The sequence below is a fragment of the Anomalospiza imberbis genome, chromosome 4, assembly GCF_031753505.1.
Source record: "Anomalospiza imberbis isolate Cuckoo-Finch-1a 21T00152 chromosome 4, ASM3175350v1, whole genome shotgun sequence".
Lineage (NCBI taxonomy): Eukaryota > Metazoa > Chordata > Aves > Passeriformes > Viduidae > Anomalospiza > Anomalospiza imberbis.
Genome location: NC_089684.1, coordinates 55,183,697 through 55,201,470, shown reverse-complemented (window position 1 = coordinate 55,201,470; position 17,774 = coordinate 55,183,697). Strand labels below are relative to the sequence as shown.

The window sequence follows — 17,774 nt, the reverse complement described above, 5'->3', positions numbered from 1 at the left end:
CTTCACTGAACCTTTCTTCTCCCTTTTGTAATGGATCTGTCTGCTTTTGGCGATTGCTCTTGCAATTGGAAAGATGCTTTTCTGAATGTGGTGATTGAACCTGATTTGTGTTTGGGTAGTAATAATTGTTGCTTGCCAACACGAGCCCTTTCACTTCTGCCTCTGATTCCTGCTTGTTGTTACTGGTTTAGAATTTAGAATTACCAATCCAAATGTCACTCTCTTCCTAGTGAGCCAAGCTACCTAAAAGTTTGAGCATGGCAGGTCCAAACTGGTAATTTTTCTCAAAGTATACCTTCAAATTCACTTTTCTTGGAGAAAGGAGAGATCATAGAAATGCCATTGTTTCAATAATGTGTTCCCTTCACAGTTTCATGAAGGGCAAAAAAAAAAAAAAAACTACAAAGGGTAATCAATATCTGGAGCATCATTTTAAAAGTCTTCAAGGAAAAATAGTCGAAGTTTTCCCAAACGAGTAATGATGTCATTATAATGGCTACACTCCACCATCCAACTTTGGGAATGAAAGTTGCATGGGGGTGCATATGTCAGCACATTTTCCACATTGAAATGTGGTCCTGGAAGGATCAGGATAACACAGGGAGATCCTCAGCACTGGAGGCCAGAAATTAGTTTCTGTTCACAGAAAACTAAACACAAATACAACTCATAAAAACTAATTGGAAGTCAATTCACAGGCAGAGGAAAGAGGAATCTCTATTTGTACATCTCAGACTTTGGAGGGGTGGAGGGGAAGCACAAGTGTATAATTCTGAGTACCAAAATTATTTTTTTAAAGCAGGCTACATGGGACAAATCATATCTGTGATAAATAAAGGCTGCATAACAGGTCATAACTCTTCCATTGCCATAGGGAATTACCTCCATGAGGTAATTACCTTCATCTCTCTTTATGTCCCACACTAACATAAATTTTCATTTGTTATGAGTCTCCATAAACTGTGTCATGAAGACTGAACTCCTCGTTCTGTTTTAAGAAAGCAATTTGTGTCCAGTTGCTGAAGCAATGCAGAAACAAGCCAGTAATGAGATAACATTATTCCTGCCAGTCACTCTGATGTCCATGTGTCTGTTGAATACATTCATAGATGAGCTGGAAAGGAAGGTGAATGGTGAGGTCACAAAGTTCACTTATGATACCAGAGTAGTCACAATTAAATCTGAGTGAAAAGAGCTGCAGTAGATAATGATAGCCATGGTTCTGAGTTGCAGGGTGAGAAAATGGCAGCTCAAATTCAGTACTGATAAATGCAAATCAGTCAGAAGAAGAAAAATCTCAATTTTACCTTTAGGATAATAGACTCAAAATAAGCTTCAGTTTTGAAGGAGGAAGAGTTTGAAAAGACTGTAGATAGCACAATGCTTAGTGGAAGACTAAAAGGTATTGATATGTTCCTGCTAAAAAGAGCTACAGATAAATATATGTCCATATACATACACCTGCATCTTCCATTCTGTGTACAGCTCTGCTTCCTTATCCTAAAAAGGTTAAAAAGAACTTAGAAAGGTTTCAAGAAAAACAGGATTGGCCAGGGGGATGACATGGGTCATGTTGAAGAGTTTAATAAACTTGAACTAATTTAAACTCAGAGACGAGGCAACTGAAAAGACAGAAACAGGAGAAATAACAATATGTTCTGAATCTTATTGAGAAGATGACTAAGCGATGATTATTCACTCTTTGTGGTAACCCAAGGTCACAAAGTTATCAGGCAGCAGGTTTATAAGAAAATCAATCATGCTTTTCTGTCAAATGCAGCATGCTGCTGAGTGGTGATTTGAGTGTTAAACACAGAAAAATATTCAGAAGAGGATTAGAGAAATTCATGGGGAAAAATCCATTAAGGTCCTTGAGATGTGAGGTTTCTGATGCAGTCATTGGTTCAGGAAATCTGGAAATGTCAGAAGCAAGGGAAATATACCACTGCAGACATTTGTCTCCATTCAGCTTATTCATCAACAGCATGCCCTAGTGTCTGAAATGGGCCACTATGAGGGAGGGGAATCTCTGTTAGGTGGAATTGCTGGGTATGTGCGTTTATGGCTTCTCACAGCTCACAAGGTTTCCATTTTCATATAGTCCTCATGGGGTATTCACATGTCCTGTGAACAGAGAGAGACAGCTTTCTCAGGATTTTCCCTGAGAGAAGCTGTGAGAGAAGCAGAGAAAAGAGTGATCAAAACAATTCTTATCTCATTTACTGCTGCTCATTGTTGTGCACATGTGGAATGTGTTATGGAGATTGTTTGTGTTATGGATGTGTTATGGAGATTACCCAAGGTGATTGCTTGATTGGATTCTGGTGATGGTGTTTTGGATTGATTGACCAATTAGGTCACAGCTGTGTCAGGACTCTCGGCAGAGTCACAGGATTTTCTTAGTAGTGATACAGTTCTTATTAGTGCAATATAGTTTTAGTATAATATAGTATAATAAAGTAATTAATTAGCTTTCTGATATCCTGGAGTTCTGCACATCATTTTCCCCATTGGGCACAGCATTTTACTATATCTTCACAGTAGAACAAGGGTTGAGCAGTAAAATGTACATATATACAAGTGCAGATATGCAAGTATGCATGTATCTATATCTCTAATCTTTTGGAAATAGGAAAATAAATGCAGACTTAGGTCAGTAAGAGATTTAGGTAAGATTCAGACTGCCCATTGCTGTGTTCCAGGACACATCCCCCATCCTCTGGGGAGACCTCCCGTTTGGAGGTAATTTTCCTGTGTCCCTCCTGGGGCTCAATAGACGCTCCTGTTGTGGGTGCACCTCACTGACTAACTGAGGTGACATGGTGTTCAGTAGAGTGGCTTCTGGGGATCCCTGTGTTAGGCACCCCCTTCCCCACACCTTGTGCAGGGAGATTTGGTGATTAACTGAAGGCTGCAAATTATGCTGTGCAATCACAAGTGAACACCTGGTTCAGTCTCCTTTTGGGGGGACCATCCTACAGGGAATGAAGGAGCTGCACAGTTGATCAGACTTCTTGTGCAGCTAAGTTTGGGATTGGGCAGAGAGATATTGCATAACAAATAGGTGGAGAGGGATGGGCCTGCAGAGAGGTGAGTGCAGGCTGTGGCTGTTCCCTGGCAACTCACAGCCTTTAATTCCTGGAAGTTGGTGCTGTGAGAAGGGCAGGGCTGAACCTACCTACTCCCAGATGTATTTGCGAGCCTGAGAATGTTTACTGTCAGGTCAAATAATTAGGCAGAGCCAGACTGACTTTAGTGATGTGTTGACTCTGTTCTGGGTGCCAGGTGCGCACCAAAGTCACTCAATCATGGCCCTCCTCAGCTGGGCAGGGGAAAGAAAATACAGCAAAAGGCTCATGGGTTGAGGAAAGGACAGGAGAGAGAGACCACTCACCAGTTACTGTCATGGGCAAAACAGGCTCAGCTTGGGGAAGGTTAATTTAATTTATTGCCAATAACTAAAAAACCAGGATAGTAAGAAATAAACCCCAAATCTTAAACCCACCTTTCCTCTACCCCTCCCTTCTTCCTGGGCTCAATTTCACTCCCAAAATCTCTGCCTCCTCCATGACAGGGACACATGGGGTAGGGGAATGCAGTCAGTTCCCTACATGCTGTCTCTGCTGCTGCTTCCTCCTCACAGTCTTCCCCTGCTCCAATGTGAGTTTCCTCACACAGACTGCATTTCTTCATGAACTGCTACAGAGTGGTTCCCTTGACCTCCATGTGATCTATCCATCTGCAGGTAGCTGAACAAAATGGTAAGCCTACACCCTGCAGGCTAATCAATGTCGTTTTTTCCAAATGATGTTTGACCCGCACTGCTGAGAAATATTCTCATTTGTAGACAGGTGCCTATAGTCTTAAAACTGGATTTTGGCTAACTAGAAAGAAAATTTTTTCCCTGTTGTCCCAAAAGGTCTGAAACATAGTATGTTATTGGGAAATTTCATAGCTGCTTTCCTGTTCCTTGTAGATGTGGATCTGCAAACACTTTAAATTAAATTTTTTTTCACATTTTAAAATGTGCCTGAACAAGACAGACATTGGTTAGGATGCACCTGGTCTTGAACAGACAATAGTCCACTTCTAAGAAACACCTATTTTACTCTTCTGAACCTGGCTTTGATGTTAGTGTTAATCACTTGGTTTAGTCACATTTTCTTAAATGACTGCACATCATTTGAAGTCTTCATTTATTTACTTCACGTCTACTTATTTTGCTTTATCAAATCCCAGCATAAACCTCAGATCTCAAGACAGTACAGGTCAACATACTATAGCACCCATACAGTATTTCACTTGCCTTCTGCATACCGATATTTCACATGTCACTCACGCCATATGTGCACCTGAGCCCTCTAGGTTTGATTATAAATTGCTGGTTGATAGAAAATTATATTCACAGCCATTTACTGAGTGTAATTACTCAGTAGGAACCATCAACCTGAATCAATTATCCAAATCCTAAGAATATTTCCCCAAGGATTTTTGGAAAGGGTGGGAGTAAATGCCATGAGTGTCAGTGGTAAAAGAAGATATTTGTGCTACATGGGGATACTGCCCCCAAAATTTTACTTTTCACATTCAGCTGTAATAAAGCATAACTTTTCATCTGAAAATCATTCATTTAAATTTAAATGGAGTTAATACATAATTATTTGAATAATTACTTGGTAGTCTACTGAGCTATCCAGTCACGTACATCACAGTGTATTAGGAAAACAGACCTGAGATTTTGGCTGTTTCTATCAAAGCTGTTGGTACCAAGAGAGCATGTTTGGGGTCAAAGACAGCCTGAGCAAAATAGTGGTTAGACAGAGAGTAACTCCTACCCACAGGCTGTACACAAGGTTTTTCAGAGATATCTGAAATAAATGGGACTTAGATGACCAAGTATTTTTCAAGATATAGACAAAGTCATGCAGAAAAGCCACTCCTGGCAGAGCCAGAGCCTGAACAGGCTCCAGACACATCTGCATGGATGAACAGGCAGTGGCACCCCTGTTCTCGTTGGTAGTTTCATTACCCAGCTCTTGGCAGAGTTTATCACCTTGTGCTGTGTTACAGACTGATGGGACCATTCAGTTTCTGCTCGCCTGAACTGTGTGGGTGCAAATTAGCTCCAATCCAGAAGTAAATTGGCTCTGCTAAGCAGTGCAGTCTGTAGTGAGTTTGTAGAGCCACTTAACAGGAAGGGCCTTGAATCTGTTTCTCAATAATTTCTTTAGTTTAAGCTCTTTTAGTACTCAGAGGAGAGACTTGTATCTCCCAAGATTGATCTGTGGCACAAATGTTAGATGGCTTAGACCCAAAGAAATTGGTTTAGCTTGGTGACTCTATTTACCCTGTAGAGAGAGCCTGAACTAATCTTTCAGTTGTCTGCAGTTAGCTGGCATAAAATCCATCCCACATTTGTGTATTTAGATAATTTCTAAATATCAGTTTTGCAGGCACAGGTGCTCTGTGGTCTGACCACCCTCTCTGTGTCAGGTAGTCAAGGTCATCTCATGCAGCACAAAACATCACTTGTGGGGCAGCTGCATTTGACTGTATGTCCACAGTCATAGCAGGAGACCAAGAACAAGCAAGCCATAGCTGTAAACATTTTCAAGGAAGTGCCAAAGATTCATGACATCCACTCTTGGCTAATGGTTAGATGGAGTTACTGCTTGCATCCAGCTTCCCAAAAACACACACCTGCTGTAACACAGACAGCGGGGAGGATTGTGTTCCATTTAAAGCTGCTCTGCACACATTGGTTCTCTACACTAACTCCAGATCAAGCGGAAATTATCTAAGTTTACAGACTAATTTTCACTTTGGAGTTATGTGACTCAGCTCCGATGCTGCTGAGTGATGACTCTTGTCTCGGCTTCAGCAGCTCCTTGATTCTGCACTGGTCTGCCCCAAGCTTCCTCTGGCACAGAGCAAGATTGTGCCTTCCTTGTTTACTCAGAAATGCTTAGAAAATTCATACACTTTTCAGTGATTCCTGTATTCCTGAAAAGACTGCTGTGATCACTTTGTGCAGAGAGAGACAAAAAGGAAAGGAAAGGAAAGGAAAGGAAAGGAAAGGAAAGGAAAGGAAAGGAAAGGAAAGGAAAGGAAAGGAAAGGAAAGGAAAGGAAAGGAAAGGAAAGGAAAGGAAAGGAAAGGAAAGGAAAGGAAAGGAAAGGGGAAAGGAAAGGGGAAAGGAAAGGGGAAAGGAAAGGGGAAAGGAAAGGGGAAAGGAAAGGGGAAAGGAAAGGGGAAAGGAAAGGGGAAAGGAAAAGGGAAAGGAAAAGGGAAAGGAAGAGAAGAGAAGAGAAGAGAAGAGAAGAGAAGAGAAGAGAAGAGAAGAGAAGAGAAGAGAAGAGAAGAGAAGAGAAGAGAAGAGAAAGAAAATAAAACCAGAGAAAAGAAAAGAGAAAAGAACCCCACTATTAACTCTCCCATGCTTTCTGCTCCTCTGCTAGGTGTAAACAGGATTATTAATAAAAAAAAAAAAAAAAAAAAAAAAAAAAAAAAAAGAAAATTAGCTATATACAGCTGTCTTTTGTGACAGTTTTAACTAGCTATATAATTACTTTAATTAATTAGATCTCCATGGTTGGGATTCTTTTGAATCCTTCATAATTTTTAAAGTGTTTATCTCTCCTTCCTTCATTTCTACTCCTTTATTTTTTCTTATCCTGCATTTGCCACCTTCACTGCTGCTTTCTACCTATTTTTAAAAGGCAGTACACAGTCAGTCTTCCATACTGCCCAATTGTTAGCGTGGTCCCTGGCCCAATTTTTCCCAGGCCAAAATCACTCTTTGAAGCAAATCCCTTCATGTTTCAGGGGTTATCATAGACCAAAGGCTGCCCAACAAGCAGCTGGAATACAGCAGCTCTGGTTTGCAGATTAGAAATTAGCCAGAAGGATGTGAGGCAGTCTGTGCCACTCACTCGGCTCCCAGGCATTGATCCCTACCTTTGGGAGGAAATGGAACCAATGTCTAAAATGCAGCAATTACATTCCCATGCAGTGCTCTATTTGCTGCCTGTTGTGAGAACCCTCCCAGATACCACTGGGGAATAGGAAATGGATGAATAATTTTTCAGATTTTCAGGTTACCAGGTAACTTAAGCAGGATTAACAATTATTTCTGCCATATGTAGTTATGAAGTTAGAGCACATCCTTTCAAATTGGATTTCATTGTAGCTGGACAAACTTGACTCTGTTCCTTAAGATTTGCACTAAGCAAAGTTACTATTTTTTTCTTTATGAATGAAAGTGGAAATTAAGAAATTTGTCTGAATTTCTGATCAACTCATAGGCTCATTTTTGCTCACTTTTTTTTAAAAGCAAATCTAGGAATTTTCAGTGCTTTATGACAAATGTTATGTCTATTTTGTTTTGAAAAGTAAAAATACTCTTCCCAATATACTTATTAATTTAAAAATAACTTTATCAGGACCCCTTGCTCACTTCTTCCTTCTTTATTTCACCCTTTCACTAAAAGACATAGTTGAATGAAAACCTGGCACAAGAGAGCTAGTGAGCAGAATAAAGGAGATATAAGAGAAAGAGTGACACTCATTTACAATTGTAAAATACTGCCAGCTTCTTCCATTTTCACAAAAATAGAGCACAGAAAGGACCAATTTATAAGAGAAACCTCAAAACATGCAGGCAGAAAATTATGAAGTGGCTGTGTATCAAAGTCCATTCTTATTCCCGCCAGAGGAAAGCAGATGACAAGCCAAGCTGCTTATTGTCCCAGAAGTCACACTCTATTATCAGTATTTCCACAATCATTGCCTGCAGTTGATATTAAAATGGTGGCAGAAAAATAATGGGTGAAGTTTTCAAAGTGGAGTGTGAGATGCATGTGCATACAGCCCATTATTTTTGAAAATACCTGCGTGCACTGCAGGACCTGCATTTTGCTGCCAAAACCTTGCCCTGTTTTTGCAGTATGTATGCTTTACTGAAGCACATGAGCTGCTATAAAGGTTAGACAGGGCTTTTATAAATGATCAGGTTTTGCATGATTTTGGGGAAGTGACTCTTTCCTGGCTGAAACATGAGAGATCGTGGGTGCTGTGAATATTTTTCCTCAGTGCCAAGCTGAGGGAAGAGTCCTTTTGGGGCTGCTGGGTGAGCTGATGCAGAAAATGAGCTGGTATGACCAACATCAGTAATTTCCACCTGTCAACCACCCACTTCCCACTGAACACTTACTATTTAGGATTGAGATGTAAACCAAAACATATCCCTTTTCACGAGGGTTATACCAACATGTGAAGTTCAAACTACCCAGCAGCTTTGTGGCTATAATTTTTATCACACTCAGTGTGAGTCCTTTTGAATCCTCACAGTCCAAATACTTCCGTTCTTTCTAGAACATGTTTCTCTACATAAAACCACTTAAAAATGTGAGCAACACAGAGATATAGTCTGTACTTATTCCACAATAAGGAATTGCCACAGTTAGACTCCAAAGTCCCATTAAGTTTTCCTTTTTACACCTTTTGACTGGAAATAAAAGAGATGGATGGGGATATAGTTTGTGGAGTTCCAGACTGCCACAAATGTTACAAACTTTTTGGGCTGAGCATTTCATCTTTCTTTGTGGAACCAAGCGTTGAAGCCAGTTTTGATAACCAGCTGCTAACTACTTCCATTTCCTTAGGAAGCAATTTCTGAACCATTTGGTAAAAGTGCTTAGTTATCAGCCAAACAAATTAGTTGTGTTCAGGGACAGGCAATGGTGGTGTGGAAATAGTTAAAGAGTCACCAACTTGAGGAAGAAATAGTGTTGACCAGTTGTGGTTTATTCATCCAGACATTTTTTGTTTGTGTTTGTACACAAATTTGGATGCATCAATACCACACGGAATAAAAATTAAAATTAGAAGCAAACAGTGGGAAAGAGTAGTGAATACCAAACTGACACCTTGCCTGCCCTCAGTGCCAAGATATCTCTCACTCCATCCTTGGCTATCTTAGCAACCAGCTCCCATCTTGGCCTGACATGCTGGGTGTCTCCAGCTCTGACAGGATCCCTGTGAGACATTGCCACTGTTGGGATCTTCTTACTTTGTGGAGTCCCTCTACAGAATTATACCAACCAGTAAAAATTATTTGGACGGAAGTTTTTTAACATAATAATATCCAGCAATTTCAGTTATATGTCATAACTTCCAGGTTCCTATTTTCTATGGCTGGGATATAAAAAATAGTGCCTATCTCTGTGCCTTTCCAGCTTCTTTTAAGTCCTTCACAAAATGTCATTGCTAGATCTCTTCTACTGAGAATGAAAAGTTTCTAGTGCTATGTTATTTGCCAACTAATTCTAAAAATATGGGGTTTGGACATAAGGACATTTACTGCTTTTTTTACAACCACCCCTTGTGACTGCTGTATCTGTGGTCCAGTAGACAAAGCACATGACATGGTCAGAGACATGTAGATGAAATAGTTCCTTCCTGAGCACGGTCATTCCTCATGACAGATCAGTCATTTTTTTTCCTCTGACTCCAACATGTTCAGAATTAGCTTTATAGCAAGGCCATCTGCACAAGCCATCAGCATTACTTCTGTGTAGCTGCTAAATCATAGAACTGAGATGGATTCCTGATTATTTAGCAAAGAGTCCTCCAGGATTCATGAATTTCAAAATGCCAACATAGACATGCCTCATCTGTTCTGATCTCAGTCCCCATCCCTTGTGAAGAATAACTGGGATAAATATTCCATAGACTTGTCTATTCCTCAGGACTTATCCCAAGGGATGTAAAAGTTTTCATTAATAAGTTTTTGTTTCCTACAATAAAACTAGTTCCTATAATTAATTTTATTAAGCTCTTCTTTTCCCCAGACCAAAAGCAAATCATCTGTTTTCTCCAGCAAAGTGAAATATGAAGAAACCAAGGTAAAATGCTAAATCTAGAAATGGCAAAGTAAATCAACTGCCCACTCAGACCGTTCAGTTTCCTCCACACTCAGGACACTTGATTTGCAACTTTGGCAAACTCACTTGCAGATTTTTCATAATAAAATGTGTTTAATTTAGGATGTGGTGAGTGTGGGATTCTCAGGGGAGGGGCAGCTCTGCCTGGCTTGAGTTCTCTTTTGTCAGTAGAAAGTCTCTTTTGTCCTCTCATGGTTGCAGAGAGCATGTCCACAGTTTGAAACAACTCCTTGCATTTCTGAGGCTTCAGTTTCACCCTGAGAGCCTGGCAAGACCCACTGAGGCACGCTTCAGCTGCACAAAGGTGGTACCACACACTGAGCAAACAGCCAGGCATGACAGGCAGTGTAACAGCCTCCACGTGGCTCTCAAACACAGCAGCTACATTTTGTAAAGCCTGATGCCAGTGCTCTGTACTGCTATAGTGGGTTTGGACCTAGTAGTTTTCCCTCTCCTCTGAATTCCCTTCCACTGACTGATATCAGATTCAAGATTCAGTATCAGAAATCAATGCTACAGGAATACTGCTATAATATCTGAGAAAATAAGAACCTTAAAAACCAATTTATGGCTCACACAGGCTCTTTCTCTTTGCCAGAAATACTGACAAAACCAAGATTAGACTGGAGGTTCAGCTTCTGTTCTTGATTCATTCTTGCAGTGGCTGGAACAGCCTCTTTCTTCCTCACTGCTGGAGAGGAGTCTGTGCAAAGCTCAGTGTCACACACTATCAATATTGCATGGATCAATGCTGAAGTGAAGGAAAACTCTTTGTTGGTTCAGCAGAACCACTCTTAGTTCCCAGCATAATTGCTTCTGAGACTACTAATGTATTTGTACAGAACTGTCATGGAATAAATTCAACAGACACTGTCCAAACTCATTTTCATCCTCTTTTCCCTGCAGGTTTCTTTTTTTTTTTTTTTTTTTTTTTTTCCATATGACTATATCCACTTGAACCTCTTGTTCACTTTGTCATCCATAGCTGGCCATTTCATTATTTATTCTTAGCCAGCAGTGCTCAGCGCAGGAACAGGTACCTGCTTCAGATCCACCACAAAGTCTCCATCAATCCACTCATTCTCCCTGGGCTTTATAAAGTTATCACAGCCTGTAGCTGCATCAGCTTAAAGGCAAGTCATTTACTGGAGAGCAGCTTCCTACAAATGATTTATTGCACTAGTGTCATTTTTGGACAGAATGGCCCAGGCTGCATTTATTTTGCCATGATTACAGGACACATGTCAAGGTACTCACATTTTTTAAAAGCTTAGAACATCTGACAGAAAAGTCCTCAGGGTTTGACACCAAGGAATCAAGAATGCACCAAAAAGAGAGAAATTTCACTTCTGTAACTGTCCAATATTTTAACTGAAGAGACTGTGCATACATATTTATTTGTGTCTTGACCTGAGTCTGCAGTTTTGAGATAAAGAGAAATACAAACCAATTGCTTTATTTTTTCTGAACCTGCAGTGCTTTTGGGAGGAGGGCTTAGTCTTAGCAAATCTGCAATTTTGACAGTTATGCTGAATCCACAACTTTTCATTGTTTGTCATTGAACTTATCCTACTATGCAGCCTAAAGACAATCTTCAGTATTCTTCTTCATCTAGAGAACAAAGCTGAGCTGCAAGCAATTCCCCACTGGTCCCAAGTTTTCTGCTTGCTTTCATTACATGTTTGTGGCTTTCATTCTGTCCTGCCATAGTTGTTGCAGTCCTTTTCTGTTCAATATTTTATTTTCTATGCTAGCTTTTAGTCAGTCTGTTCTCTTTACTTTTGTATTTTTATATATTCAATAGTGCATGCAGGCATAATTACACATGCAGTACAATTACATTTTGGTTGATTATACATGCCACCTTCTTTTCTAATTATCACAGACACCAGACTGAAATTCCTTGTTTCATTCAGGCCTGTGAGACACAGAGCAGCACTTAGAGACAAAAAGTTCTCAACTTCCGTCATTCTTGACAGCAGCTGCCTTGATATCTGATGAGAGAAACTGAGACACAGAAATGTGCTGTAACTTGTCCAAAGGGTGTCAGAGGTGGAAACAGAATCAGCATCTCCTGGTTCTTAGTCCAGTTTCCCAGCCCCATGGGTACACTGCTAAGCAGGTTTTTTTATGCCCAAAATAAATAAACCTCTAGAGTGAAATCATTAATTTAATTTTAATAACTGAATACAGTAATTGATAAATTATTAAAAAGTTAAATAGCAGTTATTTTTTTACCTCATCATCAGGTTAATAACCTATTTCTTACTTTGATAATTTGAAATATGCATAGTGAATCTAGATATAAAAAATGAAAGTGTCTGAAAAGGGAATACAGTGAAGCACTGCTAAAACAATGTATTTCTTCAGCAATTCCAAATCCCCATATTCTGTTTCAGTAGTAGACCTGGGAGTAGGAACAGGATAAAAGAAAATAATGGAAATAAATCAGCATTATTAACCACCTCTGTAGAGAGTGAAAACATTGAAGCTGGCCAGAGGGATCTTTTGGTCTCACCATAGGCTTTATGTCTCTCCTTTTTCCACTGTCCTCCTTACATGTATTCTGCCTTTGTGCCAGCTCGAGTATAAAAATAAAAATTTGTGCCAGTTCTCAAAATAAAAATTAAAAATTAGTATTTTCTTGCTTCATGTTGAGAGAATCCTTATTTGCCTTTTAAAATGAGCAGTGCATTAAATGCCTTCTGTTTCAGCATTTTACAAGCAAAGGAAATCTACAATTCCAGGAAGAAAGCACTTGTGTGTCTTAGACCAACAAAATTATTTCCCAGATCTCTATAGAGCCAAAGTTTTTCTCACTCCACTGTTCAGCAGTTTGCAAGGTTTGCCACCCACACTTTGCAACATGAGTTTCCAAGCACTTTCTCTCGATGCCTACAAATACCTTAGTCTTGTGCCAGTAGCTCAGATCCCGAGGTGTTTCAAGTCTCAAGTCAAACTCTGTTGCCCTCCTGCTAGTCTCTTGGGTCTTTTTTGAAGATCTTGTTAAAAAAACCCAAACCAACAAGCAAACAAAAAACACCCCAAACCAACAAACAACCAAAGTCATCACATCTGCTGTCTTCCATGGTGCCAAGGCAGTTTGAAGAGTAAGTTAGACTCTCCATTCAGCTGTGCAAAAATTGTAATTTTCTTAGAATCGTTAAGGTGAAAATCCATTGTCTTGATGTTTTGTCAACATTAATTTAAGCGACAGGTTCTAAAGCTGTTTCACTGGTGCTTTAACTGGAGACAATGGACAAATTTCTAATAAGGAATCTTCCTCGGCCCATTTGTCATGAACATTGGTGAAGATAATTAATTGGCTTTTCAGCTGGGGAGCCCAGCTCGCAGGGCTTCAGAAGGCTCGCAAGTGCTTGTACAGGTATCTCTGCCATTCACAAATGAACTCTACTCTGCATCACCACAGACACTCATTGAACGTTTCTCCATGATGTAACGCTTAAATCTTTCACATGGATTGGCTACAGCTTTGAATAGGGATTTCAGTTTGAATTTGAGATTATGGTTTTAGAGCATGCACTGGCATTTTGGGAATCTCATTCCTCCTGGGCCGTCTAAACCTCTCCAATGCAAACTGTTGCCACTGAACTCATATTCAGTGTGATGTGAGTGGCCTTTCAGAGAAAACAGGCTGCCACAACCCTCCCTTTACCCATTAGGAGTCACAGAGTGTTTTCCCCTTAAGCTTTTAGGGCATAAGCAGGTGTTCCTCAGCGGAGCTGAGCTGCTAGTCTCAGCAGTTTCAAAAGTCCATGAGAACATTTCTGTCCCCTATGCCAGGGTAGACTGCTTGTCTACATCACCAAAACTGAAAAGAGACTAATTTTCAGAAAAGCTGTGAGGTACACACTTGTTTTTTTTCTCCCCATAAATTGGAAACAAAACAAAACCCCACCTTTATGAGAGCTCTTCCAGCCCCATGTGAGAATGCTTGGGACTCATATTTTCTGTGCTATCTTCTAATAATTCATTCATACATTGACCTATAGACTCAATGGTATCCATTGAATTTCTGGTGCACTTGAAAAACTTAACCAAAAATGCTTTTGGCAATTTGTTCCTCTAATTTGTTGTTTTCAGTCTGCCTTACAGCTTTTCATTTAATGTGTCTGCCCTTTTACACAGTGTTCCCTTTTTTTTTTTTTTTTTTTTTTTTTTGCTTTAATAGCCTCCCCTATTCATCTGTTTAATGACAGTATTTTCATGTCCCATCTCATTCTCTTCTGAGTGTTCAGTATGGTGTCTCCATATTGTTTATGCCACCTGGAAGTATTTAAGACTTTGAAATTGACCCTTTAAATTTTATTTTTACACATTTTTCCACTAATGACTATTTTCTAGGTATTCTATATTACTTGCAAAGTTAGGGTTTTTTTTGGAGTATAGCATATATACCTTTTATAATTGCTATACCAAAGAGCTCTTCCATAATGACTCTGGTGCCAAGTCTCAGTGCCTTTTTGGTTCTTTTTGAGGAATATTATTTCCCATTTTGAGAAAAGAAACAGAGAAAAAAAATCCTTCAGAACAGTAGCTGTTCATGTTTCAAAAAAACCAAAAAATATATTCCCACCACATAGCTTCCCCATGAATCTTTACATCTTTACTGAAAGAATTTACACAGTGTTTGAAGGAAAATACTGAATATGACATGAATCACAGTAACATCACAGAGGTTGCTGTTGAGCAGAAATGCTGAGAAGCTCTTTGATAACACAATTGGTGGTGACTGCAGGTGCTTCTAGGGCTGCTGTTGTTCTCTAGAAAATTATGTCAAAAGAAGGTAACTTTGCAGTCTTTAAGCATAGGGTTTGTTGCTGATATTCCTTGAAACCACTCGTGAGGCTTTGATAACATGAAGTAATAAAAAGAGGAATACTGAAAATACTTTCATCTCATGTTTTTTTTTTTCTCTTTTACTGATGAAGGTTACTGATAATTTTGTAGGACAACAGAGGGGAGCAGCTGTTGTGTGCCCAGTCAGCAGCTTTCATCAGCCTCCAGGTACCTGGAGGTTTTACCAAGCTACAGTCTGAGCAGGGGTGCTAAAGCCAGGGATAGCACTCTCCTCTGCTGGCTCTTTATGGTAGGCTTTAGGGCAGCAGGATTTCTCCAAGACCTAATTGCACATATTTAGGAGAAAGCAATCACCAGGTTTTAGAGGAAATGGCAGCTATAAAGCTCAGCAGTTAATACAGGTGAAATGGTGCAGGAATGTTTTATACCCAGGAGGATGTGGCTATTCACAGGGCAGGCAGCAGCTGTCCTTCCCATACAGCTACCTGCCCATGACAGCTCTATCCATGTTTTTAACCCCTGGCAGATTAAGAAGACAGCAGGATCAGAGTGGACAGACTTCCAGCACTGACAGCAGAGCATCTCTTCAGAGCCACGAGAAGCTGCAAGACGGGCGGAACAACAATTTGCTGGGACACGGCTGCAGCAGGGGCTGCAGCAGTTAGGGAGCCCGGCCCCACTCCTACCCCGGCAGGGCGGGGGAGGCTCCTCCCTGCATCCCGGGATGCCTGACCCCTCCAAAACAGGATCCCTGGCCAAGGACAAACCCACCCAGCACACTGGCTGAGATTTTCCACGTACAACTCTGCCCTCCTCTTGACTCTGCCACTGGAAAAATTTCCATCAGCAGCAAAACACAGTTTTTTAACTAAGTGTGACTTTTGTTTTCAAAATCCTGGAAGAAAACTTGAAACAATTCATTAGGCAGCCTCTCAAAAATTGCCACATTCCTGGATATTTGCGAGAGAAAACTGGGGTCAGCTTTATCTTGAAGGCTTTAACATTACCCCCAATCTCTCCGTTAATTAAAATGGTCCAGTTTGAAATTTTGTGAAACTGCTGGACACAGCTGTTTCTAAGCACCTGCTGTTGAGTTTATAACAGATGTACATGATGTAGATACATTAATGTAGTGTCAAATACATCAAACACTGAATAATTTCATTTAAATACCTGAAACTCATTGAAAAAGTTGCAGTGTGAGTGCATTCACATTGTTCTTTAACATCATGTGTTCTGCTTTGTAGTAAAAGATGGGACCCTGGCCAAGTCAAAGTTTTGCTAGTGACTTTAGTGGATGCAGGATGAGAAACACCTTTTTGTTTGTAACAATAGGGTGACTGAGCCAGAGTTGAAAAGCATCTTAGTAAGGAGAACTAAAAACATTTAGAAATGTTTTTAGAAAGCTAAAAACATTTAGAGCTCAAAACATAAGAATTTGCTCAGATCCATAGCTAGGTGTTATAAAATGTTAAGAAGTTACATGTGTCTCTGTTTTCATGGATCTATTCTGGATAGAAATATCTTGAATAGAAAGAAACCTACTTTAGTCAAAATATTGCTGACATGAAATCCCTTTATTTTAAACTGCAGCCAAAACATTTATGATGTTTTACAACTTGTACACCCACATTTTGATAATAAATGCATGTTTATTCTGTCCAGTTGTGCTTTTGTTTTGAAGGGTTACCACCTGTAAGCAAATTTCATTTCAACTTTTTAAAACAAACAGGTTAGGTTTTTGGAAGTGAAAAATATTTTATTTGAAATAATCTATTTTTATGCATCTTTTCCATTCTATCTGTTAAAAAACAAAGTTCTTTGTAATTGAATCTACTGTAAATTTTGTTTCATGTTATATGTAATTTTGGTCACAAGTTTTTTGCAAATACAGATTTTTATCACTCCATGAAATGATATGGTGTTCCATATCATCAACAGTTTACAAATGTACAAAGGTAAAGATTTTGTGTCTATCATGAGCATGGTGTTGGTCTTCTTCCTTAATTTGGTCATAGACTGAAATAATCATACCATCAGCAAAGGAGCAAAATTTTTCTGGTCATAAGGTGATAGATTTCATTGCCCAGAATAAACTATTTCCCATCTATCCTTTCTTTATTTTTTTTCCCTTGATATCCATTTCCCTTGGGAAGAACCAAAGTAGATAAGATTTCAGATTATTTCTGTAAACACCTATTGTTCTGTTCCAATCAAATTCATGGCGATCTTGGGCCTTGATCTGGATCTGAAAGAAAATATTTTATTTATTTGAATAATCCTACAGAAATCAAAGTTACTAGTTAAATATCATAAGTAAATATTTGCAGGATCCATGATGTATCAGATGGTATAGACTAGATCCATGGAGTGTGTATAAGGAGAATCAGTAATTCATTGAGATTTTTCCATGTGAAATTTTCCAACTGGAAAAACGTGGAGGGAAAAGGCAATTTTACATTTGATTCTTTTTCGGTGATTACAGTTATTTTGAGCAAGAAGAGTTACTCTGGGTGATTTTCTGCATCAGCCACATAGGATGTCACTGTGCTAGCACCTTAACTGAGGCTGGGAAGGCATTTTTGAAGTAAATGTCCTAACCTTACAGCCCTACTGCATTTTGGTACATATTTTAGCACCCAAGTCAGATGCTTTTTGGATGATACAAAACCAGAAGACATATTCCAAGAGAGCACTTATTGCCATCTTCCCAGCCTTGAGCCTGTAGACCACAGAAACAGGTGAGAGAAAATCTGAGATGGAACTTCCCCAAATGTGGCTGATGTAGATGTCAGGTCAGCAGAGCCTCTCCTGTCCAGCTGCACTGCCAGATAATGCACACACAGCCCCCAAGAAGCCTGGGCTTATAGACTGGCAAGTGATAGAATGAAAGAGCTGCATAGTGCAAGATCATCAGTGACTGCATTAAAAATTGGAGGAGTTTACTGCAGATAGAATTTAATTAGCAGCAGGATTCTACCAAATATTTGCAGCCTGATCTGTCTCTTG

The 17,774-nt window shown here is 39.6% G+C and overlaps 1 protein-coding gene across 2 annotated transcripts in view; it reads left to right on the top strand.

Annotated features, from left to right (window-relative positions):
* STK32B (serine/threonine kinase 32B) overlaps positions 1 to 15,473 on the top strand; it is a 158,501-nt gene extending 143,028 nt beyond the window's left edge. The window contains exon 12 of one of the 2 annotated variants that reach the window (XM_068188668.1): positions 15,292 to 15,473. In XM_068188668.1, coding sequence (XP_068044769.1) covers positions 15,292 to 15,430 — 139 coding nt within the window. In that variant the 3' untranslated portion in view covers positions 15,431 to 15,473. The remainder of the gene's footprint in view (positions 1 to 15,291) is intronic. The other variant, XM_068188669.1, reaches the window with a different exon arrangement.
* Positions 15,474 to 17,774: the final 2,301 nt, after the last annotated feature.